Raw genomic sequence first — 19,033 nt, forward strand, 5'->3', positions numbered from 1 at the left:
TAAAACAAAACAAACCCTCTCTGTCTTTTAGTGGGTTTTGTACGACGCCTAATCGATGTTAGTATTATATCTGTAGCCAAACAAGCCACCAAAGTGGTATTTTTCTTCTTCCTTCCTTACCTTGTAGGGCTCTGAGCTCGAGTTATAAAAAAGCCAACTTTGATTTCTTTGCCAGTATTTCATCCTTAATCCATTCTTGTGGTCACTTTTTCGTCCTTAACCCATCTAGGTAAGTCGATTTCATTGTTTGTTATTTGAGTCAGTAATTTTTGAAAATCTTTGCTTTTTTTTCTTTTCTTTTGAATATCAAAAGAAGAAAAGATTTGGGGGATAACTAGATCATCTCTTTAGTTAAATTGACTCTTTGAGGTGTGTCAATTGTCACTGATAGTCTGATTAATCTTTTATTGGCATCTTAGAACAGATTTTGATTCTAAAGTCTTGTGAATCGGCAGCGGAAGAAGAGTGAATTGTTCATCCTTATCTTGCCATGGTAAACATTCTACTTCTTTTGTTCACTTTGATGGGTTTGATTGTTCTTAGTATATTCAATCCTTTGCTTATTTGACGGGAAGTAGAGATGTTTTTGGAATGAGAACATCTTTTCCCTTCTTAATTCCAGCTTCCTGATCACATTTATTACTGTTCTTCTTGGAGTAATAAAAGTTGAGATACTTTTGTCTTGCAATAATTTTGCTTTAATCAATCGAACAAGTTAGATTTTGGCCATATTGGTTGTAGTATTGATTAGTCTTGTGTAATATTGTTTGCAGGCTATGTATATTCGTGTGAAGCGCATGAAAACTACTTACTTTATCCAATGTGATCCAACAGAGACTGTTTTGGATGTTAAGCAAAAACTGTTTGCTCTCATTGAGCAACCAGTTAACAATCAGCGTCTGGTCTTAATGTCTACCGAAGAAGTATTAGAGGATTCGAAATCCTTAGCAGATCAGAAGGTATCACACGTTTGACTATCTAATATATTTATCTTTTGAGTCATTGCTCAAGTTTAAAAGAAGAACTTGGTCACATAGCCACTGCCTCCGTTTGCGTGTATTTGAAAGTTATAAGCTTGTCACCATCTTCTTTTTTGGTTGTTCAGGTTGAGAATGATGCAGTTGTGGCTTTGACTTTGAAGAAAGGTTATACCTTAGATCCTCTTATTCTGAAATTTTCAATTCCTTGTTGAAATGTCGTAATGGATCATGCATCTTGGTTAATTACTTATCACACTTCATCTTTCTATATGTTATTTGGTATATGAACCCTTCAAACTCCATTGACTTCAATTGAGCCTGTTATTGTGAATCTTAGTTATTTTGTTATCACTGGATAATCTTTTGGTATGTTTAAGAGTCTTGCCTAACTTTTGTGACCGTGATATAGCTGAATGTGATTCCTAATCTTATTATTCTTTTAGCCTTGTTTCGATTACACAACTGTTGAGGATGCTGTATTGCATTCTGAATCTATACAGCTATGAACGGCATAATGATTGCATTGCATCTCTTTTTTCCATGTGCAGATGATAACGAGTTTGAGGATGTCAACATTGCACAGCCCACCGACTTCTCACTTTCATGAAGAGTTGCTTACTGTATCAAGGAAACTTCAGGAGAAGGTATTGATTCAAAACACAAGGAGGAGTCTATAAACGCCAGAAGTTGTTTCTTTTGCGTCTCTGCTTGTGTTAACGCCTCTTTAGTTTGTTACAGACAATTGTTGTAAGTAAAGATATTGAGATGTGGAAGTTTGATTGCAACTTGCCAGATTAGTAGTTTTTACAGTCTCTTAATATGTTTACAATGAGCTAGAGGTGCAGCTAACACGAGCCGAGGAAGCTCCATTATTACCATTTGACATTGTTCATTGACGGAAAACCCAATGAGGGTGACAAAATAAAGAGACAAAAAAACAAAATGAAAGGACATAACTGTAATCTTAACGGAAAAAAACGTTAAGGCTATAAGTGTGTCTGGTTCGGGAAAAAGAGAGGAAAAAAACCCTAATAAAGAGAAGGGATTGTGTCTCCTTCTCGACTTCTTCTTCTTCTTCTCATTTCTCAATCTCAACTTTTCTCTTCTCTTCTCTTCTTCGCTAACGGCAGGAGAGAGAGAGACCCAGAAATCCGATCCCTCCTCTCCTTGGATTATCGGAGTCAGCGATTCATCGTCGCTGATAAAGCTTCTACCTTTCTCTTCGATTTTTGTTGTGAGATTCGATTCGATCTTAAGGCGGATTAGATCGAGGTATGCAGCAAGGCGATCAAACGGTTCTGAGCTTGAGACCTGGTGGCGGTCGAGGAAACAGACTATTTGGTTCCTCTTCTTCTTCTTCGTCTCTCTCTTTTGGCTCTCTTTCATCTTCGGATCTACCTCTCCTTCGTCCTCATGGTGGTGCTCCTGCTTCCTCTTTTCCCTTCAAGGTACCCTCATTTCTGGGTCCCCTCTCTAAATTTGGATCTAACTCCCTCTTCTTCCTCTGATTTAGAATTTGTTTTATCTCTCTTGTCTTAGCTTGAGCTAAAAATTTATCCTTTTTTACGGGTTTGTCGCAATCAGCAGCCTTTTTGTTTGGAATTATAATCTTTGGTATATTGCTGATTTGATTCTCTCAAATGTCTGAATTGGCTAATATCTTTCTGATTTGCGAGTTTTAATGCTTTGTGTTTGTAATAACTACTGAGCTCATGTTGGATTTTGATAGGTGTCTGCAACATACATAATTGAACTTCATAGGTTTATATGTCAATACGAGTAATGCAAGCAGTTTGTTTGTCCTGATTCTTAGTGGCGCACGCAAGTATGTGTTTCTGCTGTAAATATGGACGTATAATGATATGTAGGCTTTTAGGTGGGCATTTTGTTAGCTGCTATTTGCTCATAAAGGACCTACTGACATTTCTTCTAGTTTTTCTTTAGTTCATCACTCATTTCGGCCTTATGGTTAAAGAATTATTCCTCTCTTTCTTTTGTACTGAGTACTCGTGGTTCCTTGTCTCCTTTATACGTTATTTCTTATATGATTTTGTGTATTGGGTGTTAGTTAATGAAGATTTATCCTGGGTTGTGCTTTTGTTTCAGGGTGGAGACTCGAGGTTCGATGGCCGTGAACGTGTGAAGTACACCCGTGAGCAGCTCCTGGAGCTTAAAGAGGTGATTATCCCAGTTAAATAATATAGGATTAAAGCCGGTTTAGTTTCTGCTGTTCGTATTTGTTCTTCCTTAGTTGAGGTCATTGACGTCTGTGCATATATACAGACCACTCAACTCTCTGATGAAATTCTGAGAGTCCAACGGGAAACTGCAGCTGAACTGTTTGGTGAGGAAGGGACTTGGGCACGTGGAGAAAGTGTCGTAAGCAATTTGGTATAGTTTTGTTGAAACATAAATTTTGCATTTTGGTATAGTTTCATGAAGTTTCACTTTTAACACATATCTTTTATTTTAATGGTTCAGGTTCCCGTTCAATCCGCAAGTCGCTTCTCTGAGCCAGACTCTCGTGATTGGCGTAGCCGTTCTACTCAACCTCCACCCTCTGGGGAGGAAAGGTCGTGGGATAATCTTCGTGAAGCTAAAGATTCCAGGTATGTTGAAGCAAGTCAATATAATCGTCAAGACCAACCTAATTCCCAGTTTTCAAGGGCAAACATATCATCCAACCAAGGGGTAATTGATCAATAGATGAATGTTTTTCCCTCTTCTTAGCCCTTTACATTCTGGCATGATTTCTTATTTTTCTTACTTATTTGTATATCGTGTGGAACCAGGGTGGACCAGCTCCTGTCCTCGTCAAAGCCGAAGTTCCTTGGTCAGCTAGAAGAGGAAACCTTTCTGAAAATGATCGTGTTCTGAAGACTGTGAAAGGGTAATGCCGTTGTGACAGTTATTAGTTGTCTAGACTTTTGTATAACTTTCCTTTACTGCCAACATGAAATCTTTAAAATAGACTATGCACACTTACAAAGATATACTTTTCTTGTCCAGGATACTGAACAAGCTAACCCCTGAAAAGTATGACCTTCTCAAGGGCCAACTTATTGAATCTGGCATCACATCTGCTGATATCCTGAAGGTGTATGCTATGTCTCAAGCATAGATGAAGTCTTGTTTGAATCATCTAGGCTGTTTGTGTGGCTAACCCGTGTTCTTTTCTTTCATTTGTAGGGTGTGATTACCCTTATTTTTGACAAAGCTGTCCTTGAGCCGACCTTTTGCCCTATGTATGCAAAATTGTGCTCTGATATCAACGACCAGCTGCCCACCTTCCCACCTGCAGAGCCTGGGGATAAGGAGATTACATTTAAGAGGGTTCTACTGAATATCTGTCAAGAGGCATTTGAGGGCGCTTCTCAGTTGAGGGAGGAGCTTAGACAGATGAGTGCTCCAGATCAGGAGGCTGAGCGGAATGACAAAGAAAAATTGTTGAAGCTCAAGACTCTAGGAAATATTCGTTTGATTGGTGAGCTTTTGAAGCAGAAGATGGTCCCAGAAAAGATTGTTCATCACATTGTTCAGGTTAACACCTATAAGCTTACACATTTTCTTAGACTTCTTTTATTTTGGTATCTAGCATTAACCTTTCTTAATTTGTTCTGTGCACAGGAGCTTCTGGGGGCCGATGAGAAAGTTTGTCCAGCCGAGGAAAATGTCGAAGCTATTTGTCATTTCTTCAAAACTATTGGCAAACAACTTGACGGAAACGTGAAGTCAAAACGGATTAATGATGTATATTTCAAACGCCTACAGGCTCTGTCAAAGAATCCTCAGTTGGAACTGCGTCTGAGATTCATGGTTCAGAATATCATCGACATGCGCTCCAATGGCTGGGTTCCAAGGCGGGAAGAGGTATTCTAGGTTTTACAAGGTTGAGACTTGTTTCCTGCTCCATTGTGTAGTGATTCTAATGTTCTATTTACATTACTCGTGCAGATGAAAGCAAGAACTATAACCGAAATACATACTGAGGCAGAGAAGAATCTTGGTCTCCGACCAGGTGCCACTGCAAATATGAGAAGGGGTATGGTTTCTAGTGGTGGGCCTGTGAGCCCTGGCCCTGTCTACCCTGGTGGGCGACCTGGTGCGGGTGGCTTGATGCCTGGTATGCCTGGGACGCGAAGGATGCCTGGGATGCCCGGAGTGGACAATGATAACTGGGAGGTACCCCGGACAAGATCAATGTCTAGACGCGATGGGCCAGGACCTCTACATTCTCCAGCAGTGAGCAAGTCGGCCTCAATGAACACGAGGCTCTTACCTCAAGGCAGCAGTGGCATTATGAGTGGCAAGACAAGCGCACTGTTGCAGGGAAGTGGTTCAGTGTCGCGTCCAGTTACCGTGTCAGCAGAACGGCCAGCACAGTCAGTTGCACCTCTGACCGTACCAGTTCCGGTGGAGAAACCACAGCCTAGTGGTCCCAAGTTGAGCGAAGAAGTGCTCCAAAGAAAAACAAAGTCGCTTCTCGAGGAATATTTCAATGTCCGACTACTTGGTGAAGCTCTGCAGTGTGTAGAGGAGCTTGGTTTGCCGTCATATCACCCAGAGTTTGTGAAGGAAGCAATATCCCTGTCTCTTGAGAAAAGCCCGCCTGTCGTTGAGCCAATTGCTACACTCTTGGAGTATTTGTTATCAAAGAAGGTAGTCGCACCCAAGGATCTTGAAACTGGGTTCTTGCTCTACGGTGCTATGTTGGACGACATTGGAATTGATCTTCCTAAGGCACCAAACAATTTTGGTGAGATTGTGGGAAAGCTGATTCTGGCTGGTGGTGTGGATTTCAAATTGGTTAGAGAAATTATAGGGAAGATGGAAGACGATAGGTTCCAGAAGATGGTGGTCGATGCAGCTGTACGCATTGTGGAGTCAAGCGAGCAGGGGAAGTCCTTGTTGGCCTCACAGGCTGCAGACATAGAGGCTTGTCGGAATCTGTAAAAGGAATCATTACTTGACGATTTTGCTCTCTCTGGGTCTTATGCTTGTGCGATGAATGTTGTGTTGTAAGCTTGAAGGAGGAGGAGAAAAGGATTCTCAGAACTCAAAAATAGTTTTGCTCTTCGTTGAAGCTTTTTCTTATGACATTATTCTCACCACTCTTCTTTGTGGGCATGAGTCCATGTCCTTTTTTGTATTCTTCTGTGACTTGTCTTTTTTTGACCTTTGCATTTTTGTTTTACGGTCTCAGTTATTATATTCAGTTGATTGTTGTTGAGACTTGAGACCCCTATAAACTGGTCGGTTCAGATAATTACATTGGAAATGTTTGATCATCGTCTTCCTATTATTCCTATCTGATTCTGAGCTAACATTAGTTGAGTAAATGATTCATTCGACCTTAAGCTTTATCAAGTTTGATCAATGGGCCTGAGTGGGCTTTGTAAAGCGTCACAAAAACTCTCCCGCGCAGGACAGAGAATCATTAGTTATTATCCTGAAAACTAAAATACTTTTTTTTTTTTTTTTCAATTTTAAACAAAAATGAGTTCAAGCGTAGCTGAAGCAAATCACACAGAGAAGGAAGAGTCGCTGAGACTGGCAATCGCTGTTTCTCTGCTACGATCTAAGTTTCAGAATCATCAATCTTCTTCTTCTACTTCCCGTTGTTATGTTTCTTCTGAATCTGATGCACTTCGCTGGAAGCAGAAGGTGAAACTTCTCGATTTTTTTTTATTTTTTTTTGCATTTGGTTTTAATGGCCTTCTCGTTGCGAACTATCTGATATATATATCTGGTGAAATCTACGAATTCTAGGCTACATTTCGATTTCTGTTCTTCGTTTAGAAATCTAGGTCAGCTCTAATTGTTGCGAGACGGAGGTTCTAACATAGTGAGATTTTCGATTTTGAAATTAGGCTAAAGAGAGGAAGAAAGAGATTATCAGACTCCAGGAAGATCTCAAGGATGCTGAAAGTATTTTTTTCTGCCTCTCTTAACTTTTGCAAAAATTCGTTTCTGTATTTATTGATTCTTAAAATGGAAAGGCTGCAAGATGTTTCTAGAACTGATTGGTCTTTCTATTAATGCATTTTGTGTCAATTATAGGTTCTTTTCATCGTGACTTATTCCCAGCGAATGCTTCTTGCAAGTGTTATTTCTTTGATAACTTGGGAGTATTCAGCGGTAGGAGGATTGGAGAAGCCTCTGAATCGAGATTTAATGATGTTCTTCGTCGTAGATTTCTCAGACTAGGTCTCTTTTCCTATTCTTAGGTTCATCAGTCTGGTAGCTTGAACATTTTGTATTCTCTTTGTTACCTTTGTGTTTGTGGGCTTAACTTATCAGCTTGTGTTGTCATTTTATCCTTAGCGCGGAGAAGGAGCAGAAGGAAGTTAACTCGATCATCTCAAAGATTGCAGCCCTCAGGTTTGTTTAGGGTCTTCCTTTTCCTGGTTTAGCGTCTATTATCTCAGAGTTTCAATTTCCTTAAAGCAATACAAGAACATATCATAATATGACGTAATGTGCTATATGGGAGAGAGAAGTGGAAAACAGAGTCTATGTAACCAAGCACCATCATTTCATATTCTGGGACTCTTTTTTATTTGAGTTGAAACTTTGACTGCAGAACCGGATTATGAAGAGGAAGCAGAACATCTTAGGATCTCTATAGATTTTCTCCTGGAACTGTCTGAAGCAGACTCCAATGTTAGGCTTTGTTGCTTAAGTTTTTTTCTGGTAATATGCACGCACTCTTAAATGCTTTGCAACTCTGAACTTGCTTCTTATATTCTGCAGGACTCTAACTTCAGCAATTGGTCACATCAGGCTGTAGATTTCATATTCGGTAATATTATTCAAAGTTCCCGAGTTGCAAACAAATTATTTAAGTCCTGAGCTGCATTTCCTTTAATATAAACCTGGTTTGCACTTATGAATTAATGCTCTGTTTGGCATACTCAAGCTTCACTGAAGAAGTTAATATCGATGGGAAGGAACTTAGAATCTGTTGAAGAATCTATCAGCTTCATGATTACACAGTTGATCACAAGAATGTGCACTCCCGTCAAAGGAAATGGTAACTTCAACAGTTTAATAATGATTCTAACTGTGTTTTCCTTCCTAATTATCATTTTTCTACGATTTGTTTTCCTTCACCATCTGTTTTAGAGGTGAAACAACTAGAAACAAGTGTTGGGTTTTATGTCCAACATTTGATCCGTAAACTTGGAAGTGAACCATTCATTGGACAGCGTGCAATCTTTGCTATTTCTCAGAGGATATCCATTTTAGCCGAAAATTTACTATTTATGGATCCATTTGATGAATCATTCCCAGAGATGGATGAGTGCATGTTTATACTGTAAGTATTTCAGATTCAAATGAGATAATGTGTTTCTATAATACTTGGGGATGCTAAGCTTGATTACGTTGTCTAATGAACATGCAGGATACAGCTAATTGAGTTCCTTATATGTGACTATTTGTTGCCATGGGCGAATGAAGCATTTGACAATGGTAATAACTAAAGGTATCATGTATAATATATTAACAAAAAATCAGAGTGGCGCAGCGGAAGCGTGGTGGGCCCATAACCCACAGGTCCCAGGATCGAAACCTGGCTCTGATAGAGTTTTAAATTTCTTTTTTTTTCTCTTTATTTTTGACATCATTTTTTCTTTTCTTAAGCTCGTTTTCTAGAATAATAGTCGTTTCCTACCTTAGCTATATACAGAATTACAATCATAGGCGACAAAAAGAATCACAAAAATTGCTGAGATTGGTTGTATTTTATTCTATGCAGTTATGTTTGAGGAGTGGATAGCATCAGTAGTACATGCGAGGAAAGCAGTAAAGGCCTTGGAAGAAAGAAATGGGTTGTATCTCCTTTACATGGACCGAGTCACTGGGGAATTAGCTAAACGAGTTGGTCAGATCACATCTTTCCGGGAGGTGGAGCCAGCCATTTTGGACAAAATCTTAGCCTACCAAGAAATAGAATGATATCTTTCCAGGTTAGCATCTACTCTGTAGAACTTTCTTTTCATTGGGAACCCTTTTTTACTCCTAATTGATAAAAAGATGGTGTGTGGAAAGCAAGTGACTTAAAGGTACCACTAGTTGATTTGTTAATCATATCACTGCAGAAAATGTGAGAACTGTAAAGACTTAGGTCGATGTCGGCTCTGACCTTTGAACCTTTGGATGATGATGGTTTTGTCATATTATAATCTTGGGTCCACATGGCATTATATGTTTATCTCTCGTTTCTCAATCAACAACCCACCAAATTGTTATTAAATATGTCCTGCAGAAATAATATCTTCTTCAACTACTCTCACGTCTTCTTTTATAAAAGCAAGCCATAGGACGAAAACCTTATCTTATAGCAAAGATGCGTGACATCAAAGGCTTACTCATCCTATCGATCATCTTACTCCTGGTCTTGTCTCAGTCCCTTCTTTTGTGTTCAGGTCATGTCGATCACGAAGCTGGTGTGACAAGGAAGCTTGGAGTCTTCATAAGGAGAAGGGCAAGAAGATTCAGAGGACATCGCCCCACATCTGCTTCCATTACACTTTTGTCAGGCTCCTTCCATATGACTGCTTGCCTTGCCACCTCTAGTTCTTGCAGTTCTCTTCTTTTCTAGGTTCCATCTACTATCAAAAGTAGTTTTCTTTTTCTACTCTCCTTACAAGAATTGTGTAGTACATAGTAACACGTCTTTGTAATGCGTTTATGTAAGTTGAGTTCTACATAAGCATGTATTTGTACAAATTTAATGCTTGAAAATTGTGAGCTTATCATGTTGTCGTTTTCAATAAACCAAAGAAAATTCCTTTTGAACAGCTGCTATATTGATCATGTGTTTTCTAAGTACTCTGTAGGAACAGAGCCAATGTGCCGTATCAAGTTGTTCTAGTCACTTGTTCACTTGCAAGATGACTATATATACCACAACCGTGAATTAGACCAAGGAAAGCCAGTATGACAATAAGAAAGTGAGATCTGATTAGATCTTATCTCATGTACTGTTATGTTCCAACAGCACTGAATACTATCGAGCCTTTCCAGATTCGTCCTGAACTGAAAGAACTAGACACATTCCGGGTAGAAACAATGGTAAGATGCCAAGGAACATTTTGCATTGGCAGACATTATTACAGGGAAGCACTAATCGAACACAGCTGATTTTCTCATTCAGGCTAAGCCTATGCCAGCTTCTCAGATTCCTTTTTCTCTACGAGTTTGATGAAATTGCGAACAATTGTCTTGCCTTCGGTTGTTATAATACTCTCCGGATGAAATTGAACTCCCTGTGAATTTTTTTTTACAAGACTTCAAGAGCTCTGTTTTGAATGGAGGAGGCAAGAAGCTACATTAAACACTTGAGTGGGTTTTACCTGTATATGCTTGTACTTTCTGTGACGGGCAGCCATAACCAGACCATCTTCTGTCCATGCTGTAACCTCGAGTTCATCACTAGGAAATGAATCTTTTTCGATCACGAGACTGTGATATCTACCTACAAGGAAAGGGCTGAAACCAACAGACCAACAAGATTTGTTTCATTACACATTCTTACAGACTTATGATTAACTATATTATACAACACAGAAAAACCTGATTCGTACTTGGATAATCCAGAGAACAAGCCTTCTTCTCCTTTCTCATCATAGTGAACCATTGAGCTTTTCCCATGCATAACACCAAATGGTGACCGCACAATCTTTCCTAATCAATGTTCAAACAAAATTGCATTTAAGTTGTCGATACATAACATAAAGAATAAAACCATGTCTTCTTTATATGCAACTAACCTCCAAATGCTTCTCCTATACACTGCAAACCCATACATACTCCAAATAAAGGAACAAGTGGTCCGAGTTCCAAAACAGTTTGCAAGGAAATCCCAGAGTCTTGAGGGGTACCTATCAAATTCAAGAGAAGTGTTAAATTCTTCTCGAGCACTTCAAAAAGACACACCACATAATCAGAGGCCAAACTATTTACCAGGTCCAGGAGAAATCAACAATCCTCTTGGCTTTTTTCTGCATAATAAAGGAATCAACACCAATCGATTAGCCATATTACGTTTTACACAGAATGTATTTTCCTCTTACCTTTTCAGCTCCTCAACTGTAAGTTCATCATTGCGGTAAACTTCAAAATGGCACCCTAGCTCTCCCATATACTGTAGAAAATATATACAATTCAAAATTTTGTTTATACTGAAGCAGAAGAAACCACATCAAGAGAAATTAATAGTATGCACCTCATAGGCTTACATAGAGAACTAGAAGTAAGACATGATCAAATTGTAAATTTGGGATCTATGTGGGATATTCAGAGCAGCCAAAATTTCATGATAAAGTGATATATTTCAACTACGAATAACCAATCTAAAGTCAAACATAGCAACTCACAAAATCACCAATTCAAACTTTGAACGCGAATAAAGATTCTACTTAAAAGACCAGTCTTTAGGCAGAAAAGAAGTAATGTATTAGGTTTTGCTGGATCTAACAATTACTCGTTACAAGGGCAAACAAGCAACGAGGAGCTTTTCCAAATAAAACAAAAACACAATTCTCCAGAGAAGTAGAGTATTTCGACATAACGACTCTGATCACATTAACAAGAGAGAATCTACACTAGGTAGTCTAATATCTATTAGCATGTAGAAACTAGATTGGATTGTGAAACAATGAGATTCTAACAATCAATCACAATGCACATACCTGAATACATTTCTAATAAAAATGCAAATGCAGCTGCTTTTACACCAAAAAAGATTCAAAAACATTCACAGAGGTAGTGATGATAGGAGATTGTGTTCGAAATGAAACCTGGCAGAGATTGTAAGTGAAGCTGTCGTAATTATCAATCACGATGATAGGACCAGAGGAATTGACAACAACGGAAGATATCGAATTCGATTCCGCCATTTCAATCGAAGCTTTCGCAATAACATCTCTACGACTCTTCCACAAAACCGAAACTCCTATCACAGAGGAAACAAAAAACACAGATAAAAATCGAAACTTTTGATTCGAATAACGCTTCCAGAGAAGACTTACTTGTTGGGTTCGTAAGAGAGTTAACGAGAGACTGGTTTAGGCGGCGAGTGGTGAAGCCATACTTCGGTTGAAGAAGACAGGAATTGTACAATGTAGTAGCCGCCATTGTTTTGGCTCGAAGTTGTCGTTTGGAGAACTGAGAAACTGAAGAACTCGTAACGTTGTCGTTTTAGCATAGAAAATTCCAAAAACTTAAAAATAAATGGGCCACTCGGTTAATATTTGTTTAGACCCGTTAGTAATCGGGTTTAAATGGGTACCCGTTCAAACATTACAAATAGCCCGTTTAGACCCGTGGGCCTAAGGTCCATTTTAACAACACGACATATAACAAACAACCGACCCAAGTCAGAACTATGGGCAGCTTTATTATAAAACATGGCAGTGTGTGTGTAGAAATCAGATTCTCATGGCTTGTATGTCAAATCTCTCGTCATAGAGTCTCCAATGTCCATACCTCTCCGTCTGCGCCACATCCCCTGACCTTGGCACATACACATCTGGCTTCTTTACCTCCTTAAGCCATTTAAGCCTTGACACGTTGCTTGTAATGTCACGGCTTGACAAATGCACACACCCAAACAAGTCCAAGTACTCTAGCTTGGGACAACCCTCACATATCGAAGCAAGACCCTTGACAGATAATCTAGAGAACTGAATCTCCAAATGCTCTAGATTGATCATATGTTTCCCAATCGCGTCAGCTTCTGTGTCTCCGTCTTGAGGACAAGCGTCTAAGTATTCTGTAGGAACAGAGCCAATGTGCCGAGAAGACCAATCCATAAGATTACGTTTCAAGATCCTCAGATTAGGACAGTTTCTACCAATCATCACAAGAGTGTCGTGAGATATCTCGTGACAGTAACTGATATCAAGTTCCTTTAAACTCCTGCACCGAAACGCTATCTTCGTCATCGATGCGTCTGTCACGTTAGGACTGCTTCTAATGGCAAGAACCTGTAGATTCGGGCATCTATTGATATGTCCAAAATCAGACTCGTAGCCATAGAAAATTCCAAAATAGAGGATATCACAAACTCAATCACGATCTTGATAAGAAAGATATTTACCTATCGGCTGCGTAAGAGAGAGCGTGGTCGCTGCAATGGCGGACGCGGATCTTAGTGAGACCACCTTCGCTCCAATCAACGACTGATCGTAGCATTAAGTCTACCTTCTGCTCGAACTCAGGGGACCACAAGTGAGTCGACTCGGGATAGGAATCGAACCATGGCTCCAGATCGAAGATAGACCAGAGATACGGATCTCTGCAAACAGTTAGCCACGATTTTTGGACGAACATCGGACCGGTCCATAGCTCCTGAATCGTAAGCCTTGAAATGATGTTGATGAGTATCTCTGGAGCCAATCCGCCCCAATCAGACCCGTCTTCTTCCATAAAGATTCTTGTTTTGTTTTCAAAGATCGGTTCTTTGTGTTCGGTAATAATGTAGTTTAAAGTTACACGAAACGTGTCTCTTTAGACACGTGTCAATGCATCTGACCGTTAATTTTGTTCCTTGACTTTTGGATCACTTCCATAAATGTCGTTTGCTGACACATGTTTCGGTATAGAAATGTCACGTTTGCAATAAGCCACCATTGGATAAGGTTTTTAAGTTTTCAAGTCACAATTGGATATGTTGTTCAATCAAGATAAGTAAATAAGCAAGCTAACTTTGATGTGAAGCTATGTTACAACAAGATCTATGAGGAGGAACAAAAGGTTCCGTCTTCTTATTTTAGACTCTGAGAGCTGCGACAGGATCTTGCCATGAAATTTTCCTCTTATTTGATCCGTTTCCGCCATTCCTGCAAGAAGATGGCTTCACATCTTTCTGCTGCATCTCAATGCTACTGATCATTAATCTCTTACATGAATTACTTTCTTCAACTCTCGTGTTCTCTTGATTATTGTCCACTGCCTCTGTTTCTTGCTCTTCTTCTCCCTATATAAATCAATTTATGAGTAAAGACATGTTTGGTTTCTAAGTCTCTTCACAATCTGATTAAGAGTGAAAAATGTGCTTACAGATATCTGATTTAGATCAAACAAAGGAACTCTTCTCTTAGGACTGGTTTTGGTTTCATCGTGAGCCTTTTCCGAGTGGTTTAAGTCAGGAAGCGAAACATGCTTAGTTTCCGCCTCACTTTTGTTACTAGGAGACACTTCCACTCGGATCTTCTTCCCACCATTTGATCTTCTGACCTTTTTAATCTCTTGTGGCTGGTCTTGTCTCAAATGTCTGTATCTCCGTCGCAGAAATCTGTTAAAGAGGTTATAAACGAACGATATATTAACAAGTGAGGAAAACATCAAAGGAAAGGACTAATGATATATTTTGTCAAGGATTGAAACTGTCTTTACCTGACTTCAGCCATTAGTGTTGCCTTTCTTTCTCGCACTGCCTGTAACCTTTTTCTCATAGCTTCGGTTTCCTAGTGTATATAATCAACCAACACACGTTAACAAAAGCTCATAACCAAATGATCTCAAAGATCAGAGTATCGAGCTGATAATATGTACACAACAAGGTTTTAAATCCTAAAACTATGTTTAAGAGTTAAGACTAATAGAGATTTGCATAACTAACTACACATAGAAATCTTAATAAGTAATTAACTTTGTTAAGGAAGCAGAAGCAATTAAACTTAAAAGTTTCTTCTTTCTATTATTTTAAAGAAGAAAGTTGTTCCTTTTTCCGGGTTTTCCGAGTAGCTCTGAGCCCAGATCAATCTTTGAGCAAATAAAATTACATTCTCAGATCCAGAGACAACTAAAACCAGACCCAGAAACTGAAACTTGATCTAAAACTCAAGAAAAGAGAGTTCGTACCATATGCAATTCTCCATAGTCTTGCATAAGGCTATGATGCCTAAACCTGACCTTTGGATCCTCGAAATGATTAGAGTTCAAGGGAGTGAAATCTCCGTGAGTTGGATTCATCAGATGAGTAAATTACAGAATCACACAAGGAGAGAAAGAGAGAGATGAAGAGCAAAAGATGAAAACAGAGGAAAGAGAGAAATGAGAAAGAGGAAGGTTCTGGGTTTCGTGTAGAAGTCTAATATCAATGTGAGGAGAAGTCAGAGAAGGACAAAGAAGCAGAAAAGAAGGACACATCATGTTGTTGCTGTTGTTGTTGTTGTTGTTGTTGTTGTTGTGAGAAGGAAAGAAAAGAAAAAAGAAAACAAAAATTAAAATAAAAGGCAAAATTTGCTTTTTTGGATGTGAGTGTGTTGGGTTGAGACAGCAGTGATGAAGATGGAAGCAGACTTATGCAGGAAATGGGTAATGACTTGTGGCACTAAGTAAATTGTGTAATGGGTCAAAGAAAACACATAAAAGCAACTTCCTTTTTTAATAACATTTTATCAACTAGACAACTTTTTTTATATTAATGGGTTAGTTTGGTTAGAGAAATCTTGAAGAAACCAAACCTTTCTGTTTTGTTTCTTGTGTTCCATTGTCGTCTGTAAATATTAAGTTTATCTTCATTCAACTGGGTCCATTGTATAGAGACCGATGAGAATGGAGGTTGAAATATATTTTTCAGACTTTTTAATATAATCCCTCAAGAAAAGTCAGATGGTGGAAGAGAAAAAAAAAGATTCGCCTTTTAGTTATTACTTAAAAAAATACGGATTTTGCAGAAAACTCTGTCTTGATTTCTGGAAACTGGTGCAAGGTTTTAGTTTTCTTCTATATAAAAAAAAAATCTTCTTATTACGTCAATTGTTAAAAGATTGCCATCTCTTCACATGCATTCCATTTACTCTGTTACCCCAAAAAAAAATAAAGTTTAAGGCAATGACTTTTTGCGTTCACATCGATGATTCTAGTGTGTTTAATGCATCAGTTAGTCAGTGACCATCAGCTGATGCAATGGTGAAAAAGGGTTTGGTCACAATTAACACACAGCTCTGTAGTAACTGTAACGGTTAGCTTCTTCATTTTCACGAGCTTTGTTTCTATGGTAGTCACGTTTTAATTCATGGGAAGGATTTGTTTGGATTCAAGATGCCACTGACCTATCTTCTCTTATTTATTCTTGCAAATTCTCATCATATGATTAATCATCACAGAAACATAATTAAACTTTTTTGTATAACCAGAATGTCTTCAGTAATGATGTGTTGTTGTTTGCTTCTCTTGTTTGGTTTGTTGTCTGAAGGTAGAGAGATTCTGGTGGGAGGCAAATCTAACACATGGAAGGCTCCAGAATCTAGAGATGAAACACTAAACCAATGGTCAGGCAGAACAAGATTCAAAATTGGAGATTCTCTCTGTAAGTAATAAGATTTGACTTTGGTACATGGCTCTGTTTTGTTTCTCATAAAAGTTCATTTTGTCTTTCAACAGTGTGGAAATACAATGCGGAGAATGATTCAGTGTTGCAAGTGAGACAAACAGATTACGAGAGATGTGACAGATCAGAGCCAATAAGAGGATACAAAGATGGTCACACGAATATAGAGCTGAAGAGGTCAGGTCCTTTTTACTTCATAAGTGGAGAAGAAGGACATTGCCAAAGAGGAGAGAAGCTTCGTGTTGTTGTCTTGTCTCCAAATCACAACAGAAGCGTTGTTGATGCTCCTGCTCCTGTAAACATTGTCTTGTCTCCAAATTACAACAGAAGCGTTGCTGCTGCTCCTTTAAACGCTCATATCATGAACAAGGGAAGCCTGAACACAGCATGGAGTTTGCTTCTTCTTCTTCCATTAGGCCTTTTGGTTTAGTCTTGTGAATTACCTCTAGCCAATTCGGTTCGATTTCGGTTTGTATTTTCCGGTTTACTTGTTACTTTGGCTTGTGATTTAGTCTTGTTTCTTAGCCAATTCGGTTCGATTTCGGTTTGTAAGTTTACTTGTTTCTTTGCATTACTCTGTCTGAGTGTTTAATACAATGTTAGTTTTGGTTAATATCCTAAATTCAAATTGGAAAGAAAACATTAAAGGCCGGATCGGTTATACAACTGTGGAATTTGGAAACAAATGTTATTATAAGTGGGCCTAATGGGAACTTCTGCCCATTAAAGGCCCATTATTTGAACTTATTAGCTTTAAGCTTGTCCACGATTTACATTAGCTATCTTCTTCGTCTCCGGGACTGAGACCGCTCTCTCTTCCTTATCCTCCATCTTCCAATGGTTTAATCCAGCAACTGTCGACGATGTCGATAACGTACTCCGCTATTTCCTGTAAGTTTCTTCCTCACTGTGTGTCGAATCCGTCCTCAATGCTCAATTTTATCCATTTATTGTGAGACTGTGATTGATTTTGGTTTCCGTTGTTTTATCCAGCTAGTACAGTTTCTGGGTTTTCACCAAAAAGTGTACCTTTTGCTATTCATAGCGTAACCAGGAGGCAATTTCTTAATCCCAACACGTTTTATAGATTTGGGTTCTCTCCTTCTCTTCAGGTCAGATTCCTTTACTAGTCAGTATCATCCAATTCTCCAGACTCTGCTTCGTTGTTGTTTTGGTTCTTAGAATTAGACCACACTTCGTTGCTTCCCTTTGAAGTAGAGAGTCAATGTTTACTGTTATGTGCGGATATGTTGTGCAGGGAAGTAGCATTGAGTTTAGCCTTCAGTTGAATTCAAGAGTTGTGCTTAGTAAAGAGCGTCGATCTCTGCCATTAGTTGTGAGAAATGATCGTCCTCAGAATGAAGACTTACCTAAGCAGTACACAAGGCGAGAGAAGAAACCTTTCCCAGTCCCTATTGTGGACCTGAGACGAGCTGCGAGGGAGAGAGTCAAGAACAACAAAGACAAACCTAAGAGACCTCTACCTCCGCCTAAAAATGGTATGGTTGTGAAGAGCCTTGTGCCTCTTGCTTATAAAGTATACAATGCAAGAATCAGATTGATCAACAATCTCCACCGGCTTATGAAAGTTGTTCGTGTTAATGCTTGTGGGTAAAAATTCTCTTCTTCTTCTTGTTTCATTTTTGGTCTGTTTTGAGTATGGCCTTTTTTTGATGTTGTATGATTGGTCTCTTAGGTGGTGCAATGAGATTCATGTTGGACCTTATGGGCATCCATTTAAGTCGTGTAAAGGTCCCAATACTTCCCAAAGGAAAGGTCTTCATGAATGGACTAACTCGGTTATTGAGGACGTTATTGTTCCTCTTGAAGCCTATCACCTTTTTGACCGCCTTGGCAAGCGTATCCGTCATGATGAAAGATTCTCGATTCCCCGAGTTCCTGCTGTAGTTGAGCTCTGCATTCAGGGCGGCGTTGAAATACCCGAATTTCCAGCAAAAAGGAGAAGAAAACCGATTATCCGCATTGGCAAAAGCGAGTTTGTTGATGCAGATGAAACTGAATTGCCTGATCCAGAGCCTCAGCCTCCTCCAGTGCCATTGTTAACTGAGTTACCTGTCTCAGAGATCACTCCCCCATCTAGCGAAGAAGAAACAGTCTCCTTAGCCGAAGAAACATTACAGGCCTGGGAAGAAATGAGAGCAGGAGCCAAAAAGCTGATGAGGATGTACAGGGTTAGGGTCTGTGGGTACTGTCCAGAGGTTCACGTAGGTCCAACGGGACACAAGGCCCAGAACTGTGGTGCATTCAAGCACCAACAGCGGAATGGCCAGCATGGTTGGCAATCTGCAGTACTTGACGACTTGATACCGCCAAGATATGTTTGGCATGTTCCTGATGTGAATGGGCCACCGATGCAGCGAGAGCTACGAAGCTTCTACGGGCAAGCACCTGCTGTTGTGGAGATATGTGCTCAGGCTGGCGCTGTTGTACCTGAGCATTATAGAGCTACAATGAGACTGGAGGTTGGAATTCCTTCGAGTGTGAAAGAAGCTGAGATGGTTGTTTGATATGTAGAAGACCTTGTAAACTTCTTCTTGTACAAAATCCTCCATTCCACCTTGTGTTGTATAATAATATCACAGCCCAGGTCTTTTTGACTTTTGAAGGACAAAAAAAACAATCCACGCTAATCCTATTATCAAGGGTAAAAATGTCATTTGCTTCGTTTTCATCTTTTCTCGTTGCC

At 39.3% G+C, this 19,033-nt stretch overlaps 9 protein-coding genes and 3 non-coding genes across 20 annotated transcripts; 8 read left to right on the forward strand and 4 right to left on the reverse strand.

The window, feature by feature from the left end:
• Window positions 1-31: 31 nt before the first annotated feature.
• AT5G57860 (Ubiquitin-like superfamily protein) lies at window positions 32-1,903 on the forward strand. 4 transcript variants are annotated; one of them, NM_180875.5, is made up of 5 exons: window positions 32-229; window positions 420-493; window positions 774-959; window positions 1,106-1,145; window positions 1,529-1,856. In NM_180875.5, the coding sequence occupies exons 2-5, from the start codon at window positions 491-493 to the stop codon at window positions 1,585-1,587; spliced, it is 288 nt and encodes a 95-aa protein (NP_851206.1). In that variant the 5' UTR covers window positions 32-229; window positions 420-490; the 3' UTR covers window positions 1,588-1,856. The 4 variants fall into 4 exon arrangements, with proteins under 4 accessions (NP_851206.1, NP_568868.1, NP_851205.1 ...); NM_125171.5 differs by having other exon boundaries at window positions 54-229; window positions 425-493; window positions 1,529-1,903; NM_180874.4 differs by having other exon boundaries at window positions 54-229; window positions 456-493; window positions 1,529-1,903.
• A 94-nt stretch (window positions 1,904-1,997) lies between these two features.
• Window positions 1,998-6,315, forward strand: eIFiso4G1 (MIF4G domain-containing protein / MA3 domain-containing protein). Of its 2 annotated transcripts, none has more exons than NM_125172.2 (9): window positions 1,998-2,428; window positions 3,087-3,158; window positions 3,264-3,359; window positions 3,462-3,671; window positions 3,773-3,870; window positions 3,990-4,077; window positions 4,170-4,520; window positions 4,608-4,850; window positions 4,935-6,281. In NM_125172.2, the coding sequence occupies exons 1-9, from the start codon at window positions 2,255-2,257 to the stop codon at window positions 5,931-5,933; spliced, it is 2,331 nt and encodes a 776-aa protein (NP_200595.2). In that variant the 5' UTR covers window positions 1,998-2,254; the 3' UTR covers window positions 5,934-6,281. The 2 variants fall into 2 exon arrangements, with proteins under 2 accessions (NP_200595.2, NP_851207.1); NM_180876.2 differs by having other exon boundaries at window positions 2,000-2,428; window positions 3,264-3,371; window positions 4,935-6,315.
• AT5G08805 lies at window positions 2,801-2,906 on the forward strand. The gene has a single exon (NR_143110.1). It is a non-coding gene; the product is annotated as an other RNA (small nucleolar RNA).
• Window positions 6,316-6,461: 146 nt separating the features above from the next.
• Window positions 6,462-9,744, forward strand: MPS1 (multipolar spindle 1). Its single transcript, NM_001345277.1, has 11 exons — window positions 6,462-6,644; window positions 6,851-6,908; window positions 7,041-7,187; window positions 7,305-7,361; window positions 7,564-7,643; window positions 7,734-7,782; window positions 7,900-8,013; window positions 8,106-8,298; window positions 8,386-8,453; window positions 8,740-8,950; window positions 9,410-9,744. Exons 1-10 carry the CDS (start codon window positions 6,477-6,479, stop codon window positions 8,937-8,939), a joined length of 1,134 nt encoding a protein of 377 aa, NP_001318822.1. The 5' UTR covers window positions 6,462-6,476; the 3' UTR covers window positions 8,940-8,950; window positions 9,410-9,744.
• On the forward strand, window positions 8,494-8,565 carry AT5G57885. The gene has a single exon. It is a non-coding gene; the product is annotated as a tRNA-Met (tRNA).
• AT5G57887 (uncharacterized protein) lies at window positions 9,221-9,749 on the forward strand. Its single transcript, NM_148147.2, has one exon. The coding sequence runs from the start codon at window positions 9,331-9,333 to the stop codon at window positions 9,583-9,585; it is 255 nt and encodes an 84-aa protein (NP_680452.1). The 5' UTR covers window positions 9,221-9,330; the 3' UTR covers window positions 9,586-9,749.
• A 90-nt stretch (window positions 9,750-9,839) lies between these two features.
• AT5G57890 (Glutamine amidotransferase type 1 family protein) lies at window positions 9,840-12,179 on the reverse strand. The gene is made up of 8 exons (NM_125174.2): window positions 12,017-12,179; window positions 11,786-11,940; window positions 11,060-11,130; window positions 10,950-10,987; window positions 10,757-10,867; window positions 10,571-10,670; window positions 10,340-10,475; window positions 9,840-10,252 (listed from the first exon to the last, which is right to left on the reverse strand). Exons 1-8 carry the CDS (start codon window positions 12,120-12,122, stop codon window positions 10,148-10,150), a joined length of 822 nt encoding a protein of 273 aa, NP_200597.1. The 5' UTR covers window positions 12,123-12,179; the 3' UTR covers window positions 9,840-10,147.
• Window positions 11,023-11,217, reverse strand: U2.16. Its single transcript, NR_143111.1, has one exon. It is a non-coding gene; the product is annotated as an other RNA (small nuclear RNA).
• A 14-nt stretch (window positions 12,180-12,193) lies between the features above and the next one.
• On the reverse strand, window positions 12,194-13,433 carry SKIP1 (SKP1 interacting partner 1). The gene is made up of 2 exons (NM_125175.2): window positions 13,087-13,433; window positions 12,194-12,989 (listed from the first exon to the last, which is right to left on the reverse strand). The coding sequence occupies exons 1-2, from the start codon at window positions 13,413-13,415 to the stop codon at window positions 12,416-12,418; spliced, it is 903 nt and encodes a 300-aa protein (NP_568870.1). The 5' UTR covers window positions 13,416-13,433; the 3' UTR covers window positions 12,194-12,415.
• A 132-nt stretch (window positions 13,434-13,565) lies between these two features.
• Window positions 13,566-15,463, reverse strand: AT5G57910 (ribosomal RNA small subunit methyltransferase G). Of its 2 annotated transcripts, none has more exons than NM_001345278.1 (4): window positions 14,853-15,364; window positions 14,385-14,753; window positions 14,049-14,283; window positions 13,566-13,965 (listed from the first exon to the last, which is right to left on the reverse strand). In NM_001345278.1, exons 2-4 carry the CDS (start codon window positions 14,441-14,443, stop codon window positions 13,759-13,761), a joined length of 501 nt encoding a protein of 166 aa, NP_001330506.1. In that variant the 5' UTR covers window positions 14,444-14,753; window positions 14,853-15,364; the 3' UTR covers window positions 13,566-13,758. The 2 variants fall into 2 exon arrangements, with proteins under 2 accessions (NP_001330506.1, NP_568871.1); NM_125176.5 differs by having other exon boundaries at window positions 13,581-13,965; window positions 14,385-14,455; window positions 14,853-15,463.
• A 92-nt stretch (window positions 15,464-15,555) lies between these two features.
• On the forward strand, window positions 15,556-16,897 carry ENODL10 (early nodulin-like protein 10). 3 transcript variants are annotated; one of them, NM_001345279.1, is made up of 3 exons: window positions 15,556-15,957; window positions 16,192-16,305; window positions 16,380-16,897. In NM_001345279.1, exons 1-3 carry the CDS (start codon window positions 15,903-15,905, stop codon window positions 16,754-16,756), a joined length of 546 nt encoding a protein of 181 aa, NP_001331993.1. In that variant the 5' UTR covers window positions 15,556-15,902; the 3' UTR covers window positions 16,757-16,897. The 3 variants fall into 3 exon arrangements, with proteins under 3 accessions (NP_001331993.1, NP_001331992.1, NP_200600.2); NM_001345280.1 differs by having other exon boundaries at window positions 15,661-16,305; NM_125177.2 differs by lacking the exon at window positions 15,556-15,957 and having other exon boundaries at window positions 16,099-16,305.
• A 194-nt stretch (window positions 16,898-17,091) lies between these two features.
• Window positions 17,092-19,026, forward strand: APO2 (APO RNA-binding protein (DUF794)). 2 transcript variants are annotated; one of them, NM_125178.6, is made up of 4 exons: window positions 17,092-17,217; window positions 17,320-17,438; window positions 17,585-17,937; window positions 18,023-19,026. In NM_125178.6, exons 1-4 carry the CDS (start codon window positions 17,190-17,192, stop codon window positions 18,852-18,854), a joined length of 1,332 nt encoding a protein of 443 aa, NP_200601.3. In that variant the 5' UTR covers window positions 17,092-17,189; the 3' UTR covers window positions 18,855-19,026. The 2 variants fall into 2 exon arrangements, with proteins under 2 accessions (NP_200601.3, NP_851208.1); NM_180877.2 differs by having other exon boundaries at window positions 17,104-17,217; window positions 17,329-17,438; window positions 18,023-19,020.
• The last annotated feature ends 7 nt before the right edge of the window (window positions 19,027-19,033 follow it).

The sequence above is a fragment of the Arabidopsis thaliana genome, chromosome 5, assembly GCF_000001735.4.
Source record: "Arabidopsis thaliana chromosome 5, partial sequence".
Classification (NCBI taxonomy): domain Eukaryota; kingdom Viridiplantae; phylum Streptophyta; class Magnoliopsida; order Brassicales; family Brassicaceae; genus Arabidopsis; species Arabidopsis thaliana.

Excerpts from the sequence above, each read along its gene's own strand:
- MPS1 (NM_001345277.1), top strand. The coding sequence starts at position 6,477 with ATGAGTTCAAGCGTAGCTGAAGCAAATCACACAGAGAAGGAAGAGTCG. Across the intron at positions 7,644-7,733 it reads TGTCTGAAGCAGACTCCAAT|GACTCTAACTTCAGCAATTG; the intron begins GTTAGGCTTTGT and ends TATATTCTGCAG. Across the intron at positions 8,299-8,385 it reads GATGAGTGCATGTTTATACT|GATACAGCTAATTGAGTTCC; the intron begins GTAAGTATTTCA and ends ATGAACATGCAG.
- AT5G57860 (NM_180875.5), top strand. Across the intron at positions 960-1,105 it reads AATCCTTAGCAGATCAGAAG|GTTGAGAATGATGCAGTTGT; the intron begins GTATCACACGTT and ends TTGGTTGTTCAG. Across the intron at positions 1,146-1,528 it reads GGCTTTGACTTTGAAGAAAG|ATGATAACGAGTTTGAGGAT; the intron begins GTTATACCTTAG and ends TTCCATGTGCAG.
- SKIP1 (NM_125175.2), bottom strand. The coding sequence starts at position 13,415 with ATGGAAGAAGACGGGTCTGATTGGGGCGGATTGGCTCCAGAGATACTC. Across the intron at positions 12,990-13,086 it reads CTCTCTTACGCAGCCGATAG|ATGCCCGAATCTACAGGTTC; the intron begins GTAAATATCTTT and ends ACATATCAATAG.
- AT5G57890 (NM_125174.2), bottom strand. The coding sequence starts at position 12,122 with ATGGCGGCTACTACATTGTACAATTCCTGTCTTCTTCAACCGAAGTAT. Across the intron at positions 11,941-12,016 it reads CTCTCTTACGAACCCAACAA|GAGTTTCGGTTTTGTGGAAG; the intron begins GTAAGTCTTCTC and ends CCTCTGTGATAG. Across the intron at positions 10,671-10,756 it reads TATAGGAGAAGCATTTGGAG|GAAAGATTGTGCGGTCACCA; the intron begins GTTAGTTGCATA and ends AACATTGATTAG.
- AT5G57910 (NM_125176.5), bottom strand. The coding sequence starts at position 14,963 with ATGAATCCAACTCACGGAGATTTCACTCCCTTGAACTCTAATCATTTC. Across the intron at positions 14,456-14,852 it reads ACTATGGAGAATTGCATATG|GAAACCGAAGCTATGAGAAA; the intron begins GTACGAACTCTC and ends TATATACACTAG. Across the intron at positions 13,966-14,048 it reads TTGATCTAAATCAGATATCT|GGAGAAGAAGAGCAAGAAAC; the intron begins GTAAGCACATTT and ends TGATTTATATAG.
- AT5G57887 (NM_148147.2), top strand. The coding sequence starts at position 9,331 with ATGCGTGACATCAAAGGCTTACTCATCCTATCGATCATCTTACTCCTG.
- APO2 (NM_125178.6), top strand. The coding sequence starts at position 17,190 with ATGTCGATAACGTACTCCGCTATTTCCT. Across the intron at positions 17,218-17,319 it reads AACGTACTCCGCTATTTCCT|CTAGTACAGTTTCTGGGTTT; the intron begins GTAAGTTTCTTC and ends TGTTTTATCCAG. Across the intron at positions 17,938-18,022 it reads GTTCGTGTTAATGCTTGTGG|GTGGTGCAATGAGATTCATG; the intron begins GTAAAAATTCTC and ends TTGGTCTCTTAG.
- eIFiso4G1 (NM_180876.2), top strand. The coding sequence starts at position 2,255 with ATGCAGCAAGGCGATCAAACGGTTCTGAGCTTGAGACCTGGTGGCGGT. Across the intron at positions 2,429-3,086 it reads CTTCCTCTTTTCCCTTCAAG|GGTGGAGACTCGAGGTTCGA; the intron begins GTACCCTCATTT and ends CTTTTGTTTCAG. Across the intron at positions 3,672-3,772 it reads ACATATCATCCAACCAAGGG|GGTGGACCAGCTCCTGTCCT; the intron begins GTAATTGATCAA and ends GTGTGGAACCAG.
- ENODL10 (NM_001345280.1), top strand. The coding sequence starts at position 16,038 with ATGCCACTGACCTATCTTCTCTTATTTATTCTTGCAAATTCTCATCAT. Across the intron at positions 16,306-16,379 it reads CAAAATTGGAGATTCTCTCT|TGTGGAAATACAATGCGGAG; the intron begins GTAAGTAATAAG and ends GTCTTTCAACAG.